A 16,269-nucleotide genomic window follows, 5' to 3' on the forward strand; every position below is an offset into this window, starting at 1 on the left:
GTGTCTTTATCTCCCTGGGGGTTGTGTTCAGTACAAGATGTTTCTAGGTGGTGGGGGCGGCGGGCTGGGGGTGGGGAGAGAAGCAGGGCTGGAGCTTGAACAGATGGGCAGCAAAACCAGGCATCTACGCCAGCCAGCCACATTGTCATAGAATCATGGAGCTGCAGAGTTGGAAGGGACCCCAAAGGGTCATTTAGCCCAACCCGCTGCAATGCAGGAATCGCAGCTTTAAAAAAATCCCTCACAAATGACCATCTAATTTATGTTCAAAAGCCTCCAAGGAAGGAGAGTCCACCACCTTCCTAGGGAGTCTGTTCCACTGTTGAGCAGCTCCTAACCCTCAGAAAGTCAGAACCTCCTTTCTTGTCCTTTGAATCCGTTGGTTTGGGTCTTACCCTCTGGAGCAGCAGAAAACAATTTCCCCTTTCTCCTCCATTTTGAGGAGAGAGGGGTGGGATCCAATCCGCATCAGTGCCTTATCCAAGCAAAGTTTTTCCATCCTGAATTGTGCCTTGAATCGGGGGCACATATTTGAACTGCTGAGAGCTTTGATTTTAAAGGAATAAGCATCTAGTCGTCGTCTTTGCTTGTGATGCAGTTTAGAAAACGGGTGGAACCCATTCTGGGTCGTGGAACCACATTTGAGAGAGAGAATAAGGGAATAGTGTGGGATGGGGGGAAATGAGGCATTGAAGGAAGGGCACTTGAGGAACTTGGAGAAGTGACAGAGCATCTGCTGTGCATGTAGAAGGCCTTAGGTTCGATCCCTAAGATATCCAGGCAGGGCTAGGAATGATTCCAGTTTGAAACCTGCAGGGCTGCTGCCAGTCAGTGCAGACAACACTGAGCTAGCTGGACCAGTGGTCTGACCCAGAATAAGGCAGAGCTTCCTATGAGGTGTCTGCAAATTGGATTTGTGTGTGCCTGGTTGAGGGACTGGCTTTGCGCTTGAGGAAGCCGGGGTTGAATTTTTCTAGCAGTGAGCCATTAGGATGACTTTGTCAGCTTCGGTTTGTTTTGCTATTTTGCAGACTGAGGAAAAAGGAGCAAGTACAGGCAGCACAGTCCTCTAGGAAGGAGCCCTGCCTTCCCTAGAGCTCTTCCAGATGACTGGCTTATTGAGTTCCTGATGCATTCGTAGAAAACTTACATGGAGGCTCAGAGTTGCCTCCAGTTTTACTGAGTGTTTCTGCTGATTTGATTGCAAGGTTATCAGAGCATTTATTCCAATTTGCTCATGGGGTGTTATTATTTATTTATCTATTTTATTTATTGAATTTATATCCTACCCCCAAGGAACTCAGGGTGGCAAACAGATAGGCAATTTAAAAACAAAGCAGGAACGTTCTAAAACAGAATAAAGCATTCCAGCAACAATTACGGTTAAAAACATCTAAAAGCAGTTGAAGTTAGAAAGGAGTTACAATTACCTTCAAAAGCATTTTTTTTAATTGAAAAATGTAAAGGTTAAGAAAAATAAATCAAAAAGCAATTACAAGTACAGTGGTACCTCGGTTTACAAACTTAATCCGTTCCGGAAGTCCATTCTTTAACTGAAGCGTTTGTAAACAGGACTGTTCTTAAACCGAGGTACCATTGCAAAGACATTATACCATCCAGTGATTTTGAGGTTGACAGGAACAGCGTTCTTCAGCTGCCACCAAATTCCTGAGTAAACCGGAATGTTTTCAAACTCCTCCTGAAAGTGAATAATGATGGAGACAGGTGTGCATCACTAGGGAGGGCATTCTGTAACCCGGGAACCGCTACTGAAAAGGCCCTGTTGCTGGTCAGGAAAAACCAGGCAGCCCCTGGTGTCAGCACCTCAATAGCCTCACCTGCTGATAGTAGTTTAATGAGTATTCTTCCTGATTTGCTCATAGGGTGTTTTGACACCTTTCTTAATGAACCCTACTGCCACAGATCATGTGCAGCAGCTGCTGACTTAACATGAATTGTTCCCACTAAGGCCACATTCACACCCTACATTGAAAACACTGGGGTGCACAGTCTCTTCTTCACCCAAAGAATCCTGGGAGTTGCAGTTTTTTAAGGGTACCAAGAATTGTTAGGAAGCCCCTAATTTGCCTCCTAGAGCTACAATTTCCAGAGTGCTTTAACAATCAGTCCCTCTTTGCAGGGAACTCTAGGATTTGTAGCTCATGGAAAGGAATTGGGGAAGGAGCACCTAACAACTCTTCACCCTTAACAAACTACAGCTCCCAGAATTCTTTGGGTCAAGTTATGACTGTTGAAAGTGGTATCATACTGCTTTAAATGTGTGCTGTGATTATGGCCAAGTTCTCCCCAGAATAGTTAAAGTTCCAATGGAAAATGATTCATCCTAGAAAATGCAATATTTTTGTCTTACAATATCAGAACTACTTACACAGGCTGGTTTTTGTTTGTTGTTTTTTTAATGCAGAATTTAGGATAAAAAATAGGCTTTGCAGATTCCTGGATGGACAGAGCACCCGCCCGACTGTGTTCATGTGCCATTAAAAGTTCTCATGTGGTCATCTTGGCACAGAAAATTTATCTCTTATGCCTCTTTAAATATTTTCAGCTGCTTCCTAGATTTTGTAACTTAAAAGTGGATAAGTGAGTTATATTAACATGCTCATGTGCTTCTTATTGAACATGATTTGGATCATGTTACCATGTTAGGATGATGCATTTTCTGCATGCAAAATCGGCATTTTAATGCTTCTTACCCGCTGGAGCTGATGGGCTGGGGCTGGGCTGACACCTGAGCTGTGACTCACAATGCTGTTATTATTATTTCTGTTATTATTATTACAATTGTCAGTCGCTTTATGCAGAGGAAAACATTTCAAAAAGGCTTGGGCAGATAAAATACAATAAATGAAAGCAGTTTGAAACCAGAACACTGGCCTCTTCCAGGTCCTTATTTGACACTCTGACTGCTACTGTTGTAAAGTTTTGTTTTGGCATCATGTCCATGATAAGCATTGCAGCTTCGCATTCCCCTACAGCTGTAGTCTGTCCCTTAACTAGGAACCTCAGAATGTAGGAAGCTGGCTCATACAGAGTAAAACCACTGACCCATCTCACTCAGTACTTTCTACACCAGGGGTCCCCAAACTATGGTCCGCTGGCCGGATCTGGCCCACCAGGCTCATAAATCTGGTCCGCCAGCCGGGTTTACCTCAGCGCACGGAGATGGCTCTTTTTAACGGAAACGCCTCACCTTGCTGGATTTACCTCAGCGTGCGGCAAGGCTTCAGATTGGCTGCAGGAAGCTCTGTCCCTGCGCGGCGAGGCTTCCTGCAGCCAATTGGAAGCCGCCCGCTCAGCCTCCTGGCAAGGAGGAATTCTGCCAAGAGGAATCTAAGAGGAAAGGATTTTCCTCTGGAGCACATGAGAACTTTGGGACTTTACCCAGGTGGGTTGGGTGCTGCTATCACCATGTACAAGTCAGTTATGGGGCAAGGCAGAAGAAAAGGCTGATGTGAGAGAGGAGCAATGAGTCCAGCTGGTATGCTACCTGCTAGAGCTGGCTTATCAGCAGAGGCGTACCTAGGCTCCCTTGCACCCTTAGCAAGGAGATGTATCGGTCCCTTGCATCCTTGCCAGAGGATCTGAGCCAGAATGTTGTTGATGATGTTTAGTCATTTAGTTGTGTCTGATTCCTCGTGACCCATGGACCAGAGCATGCCAGGCACTCCTGTGGTCTTTGCAGGCATTCTGCTCAGATAGCTATGTAGTAAGAGGCCTTATGCTGAGATATGCTCCTTTCCTTAAGAATGCTGTGCTACAGAACTGTGGCTCTGAACAGATAAGGGCATTTGAACCCCTTCCTGGAGAGGTTGGCAGAATGAGGTGGTGCAGGGGTGTGTACTAGGATTCCACCCCTGTGGTCATGAGTTCGATTGGATCTCTGGACTTCCAGTGGTGCAGTCCAGTTGGTGGTTTTCAAGGAGAATTGGGGGTGGGTGTATTCCATTTTTAGTTTCTGCATTTTCTCATCTCCCTGGGCTACATACATATCATGCAGCAGCATATCTACCCCCCCCCACCAGCGCATAACTGGCATGTAGAATTACTCCCTAAAAGCTCTCTATAGCTAATAGCAGCTTTTAGAATTGAAATACTTATAAGTTTATGTTGATTAAAATCGTTCTTCATTTTAAATATTGTATTATTTTTCCTGGTTTGTTTTTTTTTTTGCACTACAAATAAAACATATGCAGTGTGCATAGGAATTTGTTCATTTTTTCTCTCTTCAAATTATACTCTGGCCCCCAACAGTGTCTGAGGGCCGGCCCCCTGTTTAAAAAGTTTGGGGACCCCTGGTCTACACTGACTGGCAGTGGCTCTCCAGGATTTCCGACAGCAGTCTCTCCCAGCCCTACTTGGAGAGGCTGGGGAATGAACCTGGGACCTTCTGCGTCCAAAGCACACACACTGCCTCTTAGCTATGGCTCATCCCCAAGAGCCAACTGGCAGGCCCCTTAATGTTCAATTGCTCTTAAAAGTCTCTGTTGATGAATTGATGCTTGTGCTGGTAACACTTTGCCTTTTTTCTATGCTTTACTACCTTTCTGGACTTCATCCTGGTGGTAGTTTTAGTTCGTGGAACTCCCTCCCATCAGATGTCAAGGAAATAAACAACTACAGTGGTACCTTGGTTCTTGAACTTAATCCTTTCTGGGAGTCCGTTCGACTCCCGAAATGGTTCAAAAACCAAGGTGCTTCTTCTGATTGGTTGCAAGAGCTTCCTGCACTCAATCGGAAGCTGTGTCGGATGTTTGGCTTCAGAAAAACGTTCACAAACCGGAACACTTACTTCTGGGTTTGCGGTGTTTGGGAGCTGATTTGTTTGGGAGCCAAGCCGTTCAAATACCAAGGTACCACTGTGTCTGACTTTTTGAAAAAATCTGAAGGCAGCCCTGTATAGGGAAGTTTTTAATGTTTGATGTTTTATTGTGTTTTTAATATTCTGTTGGGAGCCACCCAGAGTGGCTGGGGAGGCCCGGCCAGGTGGGTGAGGTATAACTAATAAATTGTTGTTTGTTTTATTGTACTTTTTTCTAAATGTTACAGCATTCATTCATTCATTCATTCATTCATGCCATTATAACAGAAAGGATGTTGGTGGTGGTGGTGTTGAGAGGCTTTCCCTGCCACCGCTGTTCCTCCCTTTGCAAGCTACCTCTTCCTTTTTCCATTCTGTTGAAATAACAGCCCCGCTAGTTTTCATCATAGCCCCAATTCCTTTTGCAAGAGTAACGGCTCCATATTGAAGTCATGGATGTGTCATGTGGACTAGAATCCTCGTTAGCCTTCTGATTCTCACTCATAAGCAGTGCTGCAATTCTGTAGAAGCGCATGATGTGTCGCTGGATGCAGAAGCCAGCTTCCTGAGAATCTGCACTTTTATTTATTTTAAAAGCAAACTTCTAGTACTCACAACGGCGGTGGAAATAAACTTGAAAGGAGGGTAGGCAATGACTGCTGAATTCCTAGAACTCATATGTGTGTGTGCAACCTCCTTATTCTTGTGATTGTTGTTTGTTTCAAAGTGTTTTAAATATTGAATTTCAAATAGCTGTAAGTTGCCCCCGGGACCTTAGGGTGAAGGGATGGGTAAAAAAATTTCAAATAAAACAGTGATATAATGTGAGTTGGCGGGGGGGGGTGCGGTTAGCCTGCACGATGTCTGAATCCATTGCAATTCTTGGGGTCCTGACTCCAGCAAGGGTTCAAATATAATGGAGGATTCTGTTGTTGAACTAGCCAGCCAAGCTTCTTCCTGGGTTAATCACCTAAGCATGGTTGTGTTAGTATAACCAAGGAAGTGGCTTTGTTCCAGAGGGCAAATGAGTGGGTCCTCTCCCTCACCTGGCTAGTGGTAAAGGTAAAGGTAAAAGGACCCCTGACCATTAGGTCGAGTCGTGGCCAACTCTGGGGTTGCGCCGCTCATCTTGCTTTATTGGCCGAGGGAGCCGGTGTACAGCTTCCGGGTCATGTGGCCAGCATGTCTCTGGCGAACCAGAGCATCGCATGGAAACGCCGTTTACCTTCCCACCGGAAGGTATCTACTTGCACTTTGATGTGCTTTTGAACTGCTAAGTTGGCAGGAGCAGGGACCGAGCAACGGGAGCTCACCCTGTTGCAGGGATTCAAACCTCTGACCTTCTGATCAGCAAGTCCTAGGCTCTGTGGTTTAACCCACAGCGCCATCCGCGTCCCCTGGCTGGTGGTAAGAGGGACAAAAGCCAGAGTTGAGTCTGTGTGAGGGAGAGCTGGGCTAGAAGCAGGCAGAAGCCATGCCTGATTTCTGTTGCAATCCAGGGCTGTGACTGTGGAAGAAGCAAGACCTTCTGGGGTGTTAATGCTGTGAGCCCCTCCATTATATGCTCAGGTTGTATATAAGTGGAAACACCAGATAACATGAAGACACCACAGACTCCACAAACCTCATTCCCTTGTGCTCCCTGAAATCTCAGATGGCTCAGAGATTGGGTAGAGCTGTGCAAAAACTATATGATGCACTGTACTATTGGGAGATCGATTATAGACTACTCAGGCGTTTCTGCCACCTGATTTTGATCTACCTTCTGTCCACCAATTGTTCTAGAAACTCTATCTGATGGTTATCAGAATTGCAATATAAATACACATTATTATTATTTTTTAAAAAGCTTGATGGTTATAAAATCCAGTTTTCACATGTAAACATTTTTGTTTAAAGGATGCAGCATCAAGTCTGGTTGCACCAGCCCTTTTGCAGGGCTAAGCAAAGCAAGCAAACAAATAACGTCAGTTTTCTAGGTATTGCACCAAAGGTTTTAAAACAAGATCACCTGGGAGTCTTCCCTCTCCTGGAGATAAAGAGTTGTAAGCACTCAAGCGCGTTGAAAAGTGCTATTGAAATTTGAAAGGCTGGTAAGAGGATGAAAACACACTTCCGCTCATCCTGCCGCCCATTCAAATGCCTCTTAACTCTTCATGGCACACTCTGCTACCCTTGGGGAGGAGGAAGCACTAGGAGGGGGAAAAGATCTGCGTGCACTCACAGTTTCCGGCTGTTCTGTGGAACAGAGGAAACATCCTTCCATATACTGAGCCATGCCATTACTACATCTAATTCAGTTTTGTCTGCACTGATGGTCAGCGGATTTGCAGGGTTCTAGGCAGGGGGTACCCCCTACCTGGAGATGCCAGGGACTGAGTAAGTGACCTTCTGCATGCAGTGTAAAAATAAAGTAAGATTCTAGACCTCCTAGCTGAATAAGGGCTATATTAAATAAGAAAGTAGGAAGTTGCCTTATATATAAAGGTAAAGGGACCCCTGACCATTAGGTCTAGTCGTGACCGACTCTGGAGTTGCAGCGCTCATCTCGCTTTATTGGCCGAGGGAGCCGGCATACAGCTTCCGGGTCATGTGGCCAACATGACTAAACCGCTTCTGGCGAACCAGAGCAGCGCGCGGAAACACCGTTTACCTTCCCGCTGGAGTGGTACCTATTTATCTACTTGCACTTTTGATGTGCTTTCGAACTGCTAGGTTGGCAGGAGCAGGGACCGAGCAACGGGAGCTCACCCCGTTGCGGGGATTCGAACTGCTGACCTTCTGAACAGCAAGTCCTAGGCTCTGTGGTTTAACCCACAGCGCCACCCACGTCCCCTTTAGCTCAATATACAGCTTTAGCTTCCCCAAAACAATCCTGATAACTATAGCTTGTTCAAGGTGCTGAGGGTTAGTAGGAGACCCCTTAGTCCCCTCACTGACCTGCAAATCTCAGAGTGGTTTAGCATTTAATCCCTCTTCCCTCTGGGAATTGTAGTCCTGTGAGGGGTCTCTTAACCACTCCCAGCACACTTAACAAACTGCACCTCTCAGGATTAACTGTGGTATCCCAGTGCATACACTCCCAATGTCCCGCTGATGAAAGTCAGGACATGACTCGGCCCCTCAACACGCTTAAAACCCCGCCAACGCCTCCCTGCCCCTTCTCAGTGACCCCCCCCTTTCCCATTGGACACCTCAACAAAGGCCATGCTCTGGTGGCTACCGGTTGTCCCACCCCAGAGTGTGAGAGCTGAAACAGGACACCCCTGGATCCAGTCAGAAGCAGAGATGGGTTCTGTGATTCCAGGATATCCCACCCAAATCCGGGATGGTTGAGATAGGTATGAGAGCGCTTTATAGTGTAAATGGGAAGTAAGATTCAGCACTCAAATCACTGAGAATGGTCCTCCCTTCAAGGCTAGAGATAGGAGGATGAGGGGAAGCGAATTTCAGTTCTGGGGAGACCAGATCTCCGTCTGGTCGCTGTGCTGTGAGAGGGATGGCGAACTCACAGCTCTCTATTACAATTACTGTTTGGTTTACTAAAGGGTTTAATTACTGCTGTTGGCTTGGAAATGGTCATTCAGTGCCTTAACTGCCGCCAGGCTCTGTGCAGCAGCAAACCAGAGTGAGAAGGAGATTTCGCTCTGTCAATTTCTGTTTTCTTTAATGGCTTCTAATGGAACAGAGTAATAACACTATCTAAAATAGCAATGTTGTAGAAGGAGTAATGGACAACAGTGGATTGGAATGACAAGAAGGGAGATTCTGACTAATCCTTCTGACAGTAAGAGCCATTTGACAGTGGAACGGATTCCTTTGGAAGGTGATGGACTGTCCTTTAAATAGAGGCTGGATGGCATTTTAGGCAATTGGGCTAGATGACCCTTGGGGCCATCTCTTCCAACTCTGATTCTGTGTTTATAGAAAGACGGCCGTGTTATAGCATTCAACCTTACGGTTCCTTTGCTTTACCAAAATCATGCATTAAATAATAATAATAATAATAAATAATAATAATAGATAAGCTGCCATTTTGCAGATACAGAGAACTCTTTCTTATGGTCCCTCTGGCAAAGCAAGAGAGTGGCAAGGATGTTTGGAGCCAATGGGGTGGCAGGTGGAAAGGGTGCCCTCCACCCACTGACCCACTGGCCGTGAAACCCCGTGTGGCACTGAACCTCCTCCATTATTCATGCCGCACAAACATGCCCTGCTTTTTGGCAGGCTGCGCATGTTTCCCTTAAGTGGGTGTCAGTATTTCCAGCAGCGAAGGGGGGGTGGGTGGGAGGAATATGTTCCTGCATTATTTATAAATGAGATTAAAAGAAAGAAAGAAAAAACCCATCATCACAAAGTGCTGAAGATTACACCTTCTGGCAGCCTCACAGCTTTGGCGAGATCCTCCTTGCTCTCGCCGGCGCTGCAGTTGCATGTCTTTGGTCCTGCTTTATTGCAGCCTTAGCTGTCCCAGGGCCCTCCAGATGTTTGGGACTATAACTCCCATCAGCCCCAGCCAACGTGTCAGATGGGAGTTGTAGTCCAAAACATCTGGAGGGCCCCAGGTTGACCAAGGCTGTTGTTGCCTCTGCTGGGCTCTGTTCAGATGGAAGTACTTTGCAGGTCAGGACAGCAGCATCCTGCAGTGGATCTGATAACATTGCTCGAACCAGACTCCGACTGAGCGCAGGCAGAGAGCACGATAGCAGGAAATGATAAAGCGCAGGAAGTGTCAGGGGCCTGACTTATTTTGCCATACAGGAAAAATGGACCCTTTCCTTGCTAACTGTAGCTTGCAAGAAAGTCCTTCTGCACACAGTGCGTGGTTAAACTGTGGAACTTGCTTCCGCAGGAGCCAGTCATGGCCCCCGATGTGGATGGGTTTAAAAGAGAACTGGACAAATTCATAGAGGGAGAGGGCTGCTGGCGGCTATTAGTCACAATGGCTATGCTCTGCCACCACCGTCACAGTCAGCAGTGCTTCTGAATCCCAGTTCCTGGAAACCACAGGAGGGAGAGGGCTCTTTTAACTGAATCCTGCTTGTGGTTGGCTACTGTGAGAACAGGATGCTGGACTAGATGGGCCCAATTTGGCCTGATCCAGCAGGCTCTTCTGGTGTTCTCATGAACATCATGCACACCAGTGTTTTGCACCCTGGTTGCATGCACACTGCAGTCTCTTTGCTCCCTAGTTTCCCATCCTCCACCTCCTTCCTGCCAACAACTTTAAGTCACTCCTGTCCTCAGGGCCTGTGTGTTTCCTCCCCCTAAACCCACCTCCCATTTTTCTCATTGGCCCTTTTTTCCTGAGGAACTTTCCTCAGTTTCTTGACTACCTACCCTTTAAGGCCCTTTTCCTATGCAGCTTTCAAGCCCTCGCTCTTCCATCCCACTGCAAAAGCATATCCCACCCCACGTTGCTGCAGGCCTGGGGGCTTTGGATGAAATAAACCAGCCTTTTTGTTCTCATTGTCACAGAAGCTGCATTGTTTTGTAACTGTCTGTGTACCACTCAGAAGTTAGAATATTTGTGGGCATTCCGTGACACTGCAGCTGCTCGGCCAATGCAGGCCGAGAGCCGGAAAGCGGAATGTGGAAAGTACCGGAAATCAGAGGGCCCAAAGGAAAGGGGACAGGTGCAGCCCTCCAGGGAGGGCATTTTGTGAACAGGGAACCACCACCAAGAAGTCCCTGTCATGGATCACACCCAGCGGCGTCACCAACAGGTCTCCCCTCCCAACCGTAGGGGCCTGAAATGGTTGATCTTGGGAGAGGTGAGCTTTCAGTTGAATATTGTTCCTCCTTTTCCTCCCCCACAACAAAATAATAATCCTCTGTTCAGGTTTTCTCCATCGTTGTCTTTGGCTCCATCCTCAACGAGGGTTACGTCAACGATGGCAGCAGTCCGGTGCTGCGCTGTGTCTACAACAACAACGATGACGCCTGCAACTATGGAATCGCCATTGGCCTCATTGCCTTCTTAGCCTGCAGTTTCTTCTTGGTAGTGGACCTCTACTTCCAGCAGATCAGCAGCGTGAAGGACAGGAAACGCGTTGTCCTCTTTGACCTTGGCTTCTCAGGTAGGACCTGTGGGGTGGGATTTGTTGAAGACAGTCTTCCCCAATCTGAGCCCCTCCTCCAGATGTCTTGGAGTACAACTCGCAGCAGTCCCCACCCAACACGGCCATTTTGGACTGCATCTCCTATCAGCACTTGCCAGCCCAGTTGTAGATTGCTTATTTTTTATTACTTGATTCCTTATTCCTTTATTTGATATATATCCCTCCTTGCTCCAAGGAGCTGAAAGCAGTGTACATTTTATACTTGCTTGCATTGCAATTTTGCCTAAAACTCGCCTCTTTTGCAAAGCAGTTTCCCTTACTCTAATGCATTTCTGCATGTTATCTTCTCTAAAATAAGCATTTTGACGCGTGTTTCCCCCTAGTATTTGACTCTTTGTGCACATCCCGTGGCTAGAGAACTGTATTGCAACTGAAGTGCGAATTTCAAAAGGTGCTTCTGTTTTGGTTCTCACCTTGTTTCAGAAATTACGAATTAAGTTGGCGGGTCTCTAAATGTGACGCAAATCGAATTTCTCCCCATCTCTAGTTTGGGGCCGAAACATCTGGAGGGCACCAGCTTAGGGAAGCACAAGGCAAGTCAACACACCCGCCTCCCCCCCCCCTGCCCCCAAGATTCGCTTGCAGGGCAGCTGCAGCCTGATTTTTAAGCTGCAGGTCTTTAAAAACTCCTCCTAACTGTGGTGGCTTCACAGTGCTGAATCCACAGTACAGAGCCAGTTGTAGTGAAGGTGGAGCATATGCAGCCTGGTGCTCTTTAACGGACTCTGCTGTTCCTTAAATCAAGCTTAAGTGTCGGTGTTTCCAACAGAGACGTCGCTTTGACAGCTAACTGTACCCGGGAGGGTGATGCTGTAACGTACAAGTAAGGTATTATGAAATGGCCATACGCTTATCACACCATGGACGTCTCCAGCAGAGTATCGTGTAATCTGTTTGGAAGCAGCTTCCCGGTGGCTCAGGGAGAAAGGGGCAACATTACTCTCTAGGCATGAGGGAGAAATTCAATTCAGTTTGCATTTGAAGTGCTGTGAAACACTCGTTCCTCATTCGTAAGAAATCCATCTTTTAGTGAGGCAGCACCCGAACTTGGGAACTCTCTGCCTATTGTCACCAAGCAAGGGCCTTCATTATACTCTTCTCGGTGCCTGCTAAAAGCATTTTTGTTTCAGCAAGCCCATCCAGGTATGTAGAAGGCTGTCAAGTGTTTTTAGCTGGTTTTCGCTTAGTGTTTTTTGAATGCTTTAAATAGTTGTTTTTCTTTATTCCACTTATGATTACATTGTTCTTTTCATAAACCACTTCAATGTCTTTTTTTAAAAAAAACACACCAATTGAGCACTATATAAGTTTTGGGAAATAAATAAATAAAAAGACAAACCTACCTAATTCTCATTTCCTGAAACAATAAACGGAAGCCCAGCCATCCTTTGAAATTCATACTTCTCCAAATTTTGCAGTGCAGTTCTCCTGCTAAGTGTTGTGTACAAAAGTTGCTTGTACTAGAAAGTGTGCCTGAAATGCATATATTAGAGCAGATAACATGAAGAAATGCATAACACTAGGGAAAGTTGCCCTGCAAACAAGCGGGTTTTAGGGGAAATCGCACATAAACATGTGTATATGAGGATACTTAAATGCTGGAGGACTTCAGGGGAAACTGCAAATGGATATGGAAATGCGAAGAACTGAAGTTAAGGCTGGAAAATTGAGAAACTGAAATTGACAGATTTGCCCGTTCCTAGCGCTGCCACCTGATCCTTTCACGGGAGATGGCCAGGATTCGAGCAGGACATCCAGTATGCATTACCGCTGTGCTTTAGCCAACTTATTTTTCCTTGGGGAGTTCCTATGCCTTTTACAAATTGCATAACTTCCACGCTGTGGAAAGCTCCTTGCCCTGCAGCTGTTAATTGCAATAATTTTTTATTTGTACAGTGGTACCTCGGGTTAAGTACTTAATTCGTTCCGGAGGTCCGTTCTTAACCTGAAACTGTTCTTAACCTGAAGCACCACTTTAGCTAATGGGGCCCCTGCGCCGCCGGAACCCGATTTCTGTTCTTATCCTGAAGCACAGTTCTTAACCTGAAGCACTATTTCTGGCTTAGTGGAGTGTGTAACCTGAAGCGTCTGTAACCCGAGGTACCACTGTATGTCATTCTGTGGTTGTGTACCCAGAGAAGCTTACAGCATGAGGATACAGACAGCATAATGGAATCATCAGAATGCAAATAAAAGGCACTGCGCTTGAAGACCCAGACAGGGATGATGAGGGCCTGAGGAGAGGTGTAATGGTTAAGGACGCCGAAACTGGGACTTGGGAGACCCAAATCTCTGCTCAGCCATGAAGCTCAACCTTGTCCTTATCTCTCAGCCTTACTTACTTACCTTACCTTACTTGGCTTTAGCTTACGCTACCTCACAGGGTTGTTGTGAGGAAGGGAAGAACCACGTACACTACCAAAGGTGGATATACAGTACATGAACTATAATAATGCTGCTTAACATTTGACAAGGTTCTGTGCCAATGGTGTATTGTGCATGTGAGAGGGAGAGAACAGTGACTCTTGTTACTCTGGTGGTACTGGGGCGACCTGATGTGGGTTTTTTTTGCTTCCTCCCACCAGGGTTCTGGTCCTTCCTGTGGTTTGTGAGCTTCTGCTTCCTGGCCAACCAGTGGCAGAGGACGCCATCGAGCAAAGCAGCACATTTCGCAGGTGATGCGGCCAGGGCGGCCATTGCCTTCTCGTTTTTCTCCATCATCTCCTGGGTAAGCTTTGGTGTCCAGTGGTGATCCTGTAATAGTAGTAGTGATAATAATGATGATGATGATGATGATGATGATAATAATATAATATTATTTTACAGTCATACCTCAGGTTGAAGTAGCTTCGGGATGAATATTTTCGGGTTGCGCTCCGCGGTGACCCGCACATAACAGAGCATGTTACTTCTGGGTTTCACCGCTCGTGCATGCTCAGATGCTCAAAATGACGTCATGTGCATGCACGGAAGCAGCAAAACGCAACCTACGCATGCGCAGACGCGCAGTTGTGTCTTAGGTTTACTTCAGGATGCGAACAGGGCTCCGGAACGGTTCCCGTTCGTATCCAGAGGTACCACTATATTTTACTTATACCCAGCCACTCTGGGCGGCTCCCAACAGAGGACTGAAAACAGAATAAAACTTCAAACATTAAAAACTTCCCTAAACAGGGCTGCCTTCAGATGTCTTCTAAAAGTCAGATAGTTGTTTCTTTCCTTGACATCTGATGGGAGGGTGTTCTACAGGGCGGGCGCCACTACTGAGAAGGCCCTCTGCCTGGTTCCCTGTAGCTTTGCTTCTCGCAGTGAGGGACCCACCAGAAGACCCTCCGAGCTGGACCTCAGTACCCGGGCTGAATGATGGAAGTGGAGACGCTCCTTCAGGTATACTGGGCCGAGGCCGTTTAGGGCTTTCAAGGTTAGCACCAACACTTTGAATTGTGCTTGGAAATGTACTGGGAGCCAATGTAGGTCGTTCAGGACTGGTGTAATATGGTCTCGGCGGCCACTCCCAGTCACCAATCTGGCTGCTGTAGTTGTACCTGTAGTTTTAGGGTCACCTTCAAAACTAGCCCCATGTAGAGCACGTTGCAGTAGTCCAAGCGGGAGATAACTAAAGCATGCAACACTCTGGCAAGACAGTCTGTGGGCAGGTAGGGTCTCAGCCTGTGTACCAGATGGAGCTGGTAGACAGCTGCCTGGAACACAGAATTGACCTGCAACTCCATGGACAGCTGTGAGTACAAAATGAAACCCAGGCTGTGCACCTGGTCCTTCAGGGCCACAGTTACCCCATTCAGGACCAGGGAGTCCCCCACACCTGCTCGTCCCCTGTCCCCCCTAAACAGTACTTCTGTCTCGTCAGGATTCAACCTCAATCTGTGAACCGCCATCCATCCTCCAACTGCCTCCAGGCACTCACACAGGACCTTCACTGGTTCTGTTTTGAAAGAGAGGTAGAGCTGGGTTTCATCTCCATACTGATGAACACCCAGCCCAAACCCCCTGATGATCTCTCCCAGTGGCTTCATATAGATGTTAAAAAGCATGAGGGAGAGGACGGAACCCCGAGTCACCCCACAAGTGAGAGCCCCCAACACTACTTTTTGGACACGGCCCAGGAGGAAGGAGCGGAACCACTGTATATAATAGTGCCCCCAGCTCCCAGCCCCTCTAGACGGTCCATAAGGATGTCATGGTCAATGGTATCAAAGGCTGCTGAGAGATCCAGCAGAACTAGGAAGGGCCTGGGACTGAAAGGGAGGGCCTACCTGGAGATGCTGTTGGAAACCGAACCTGGGATCTCCTGCTTTTCCAAACAAATGCTCTGCCGTGGAGTTAAGAACCATCCCTTGGGAATAAATCAAGATTCCAGTCCTCATGGTTCTGAATCTAGGGTTGATTCAACTGGAATGTCAGGATCTACCTTGTATGATGTCAGACCATTGGTCCTTCAAGCTCAGTATTTAGATGCCAGCAATGGCCAGCTTCCGCCTTGCAGTCTCTCCCTGTCCTATCCGGAAATGCCATTGGGGACTCTGCCATTGAGCTATGACGTAGGAACACAGGAAGCTGCCTTATACTGAATCAGACTACTGGTCCATCTAGCGCAGGAATGCCTGCAATGACTGGCAGCAGCTCTCCAGGGTTTCAGACCAGGAGTCTGTCCCAGGCCTGCCTGGAGAGTGTGGGGACTGAATCATAGAATTGGAAAGGGACCCTGAAGTTCATCCAGTCCAAACCCCTGCAATGCAGGAATAGGCAGCTGTCCCATATGGAGACTGAACCTGCGACCTTGGCATTATGGGACGTTCTGCATGCAGTGCAAATGTTCATCCGCTGAGCTATAGCCAATCCCCTTAAATACATAGTGACAGCGGAAGCAGTCTTATGCTGAGTCAGAGCCTTCACCCGTCTAGCTCAGGATGGTCTGCAGCCCTTGGCTGGCAGTGGCTCTCCAAGGAGTCAGGCAGAAAGTGCTCCAGTCCTGAGGCATCTGGTTACCCACTATAAGAACAAGATGATGGACTAGATGGTCCATTGGCCCAATTCAATTGCAAGACTCTCCTTACGTTCTTAGACTATTGGTCCATCTACTGTAGCTCAGTACTTCCCTCACTGACTGGCAGCAACTCTCTGGGGTTTCAGACCTGGGGATCCTACCCTCGGATCTGAGAATAGAACCTGGGACCTTCTGCATGCAAGGCCCTACTCACTGAACTATAGAACCTAGGAAGCCAGAGTTTTGGTCCATCCAGCTCAATAGTGCCCACACTGACTGACAGTGGCTCTTCAAGGTTTCAGGCTGTAAACATTCCCAGCCCT

The 16,269-nt window shown here is 47.2% G+C and overlaps 1 protein-coding gene and 1 long non-coding RNA gene across 3 annotated transcripts in view; one reads left to right on the top strand and one right to left on the bottom strand.

Annotated features, from left to right (window-relative positions):
- Positions 1-16,269, top strand: part of SYNGR3 (synaptogyrin 3) — a 35,439-nt gene that overhangs the window by 10,840 nt on the left and 8,330 nt on the right. For both annotated transcript variants that reach the window (XM_083474034.1, XM_083474033.1), the window contains exons 2-3: positions 10,662-10,899; positions 13,527-13,669. In XM_083474034.1, coding sequence (XP_083330160.1) covers positions 10,662-10,899; positions 13,527-13,669 — 381 coding nt within the window. The remainder of the gene's footprint in view (positions 1-10,661; positions 10,900-13,526; positions 13,670-16,269) is intronic.
- Positions 1,246-3,641, bottom strand: LOC310692782. Its single transcript, XR_014518898.1, has 2 exons — positions 3,050-3,641; positions 1,246-1,699 (listed from the first exon to the last, which is right to left on the bottom strand). It is a non-coding gene; the product is annotated as an uncharacterized lncRNA (long non-coding RNA).

The sequence above is a fragment of the Podarcis liolepis genome (assembly GCF_965112155.1).
Source record: "Podarcis liolepis genome assembly, chromosome: 14".
Lineage (NCBI taxonomy): Eukaryota > Metazoa > Chordata > Lepidosauria > Squamata > Lacertidae > Podarcis > Podarcis liolepis.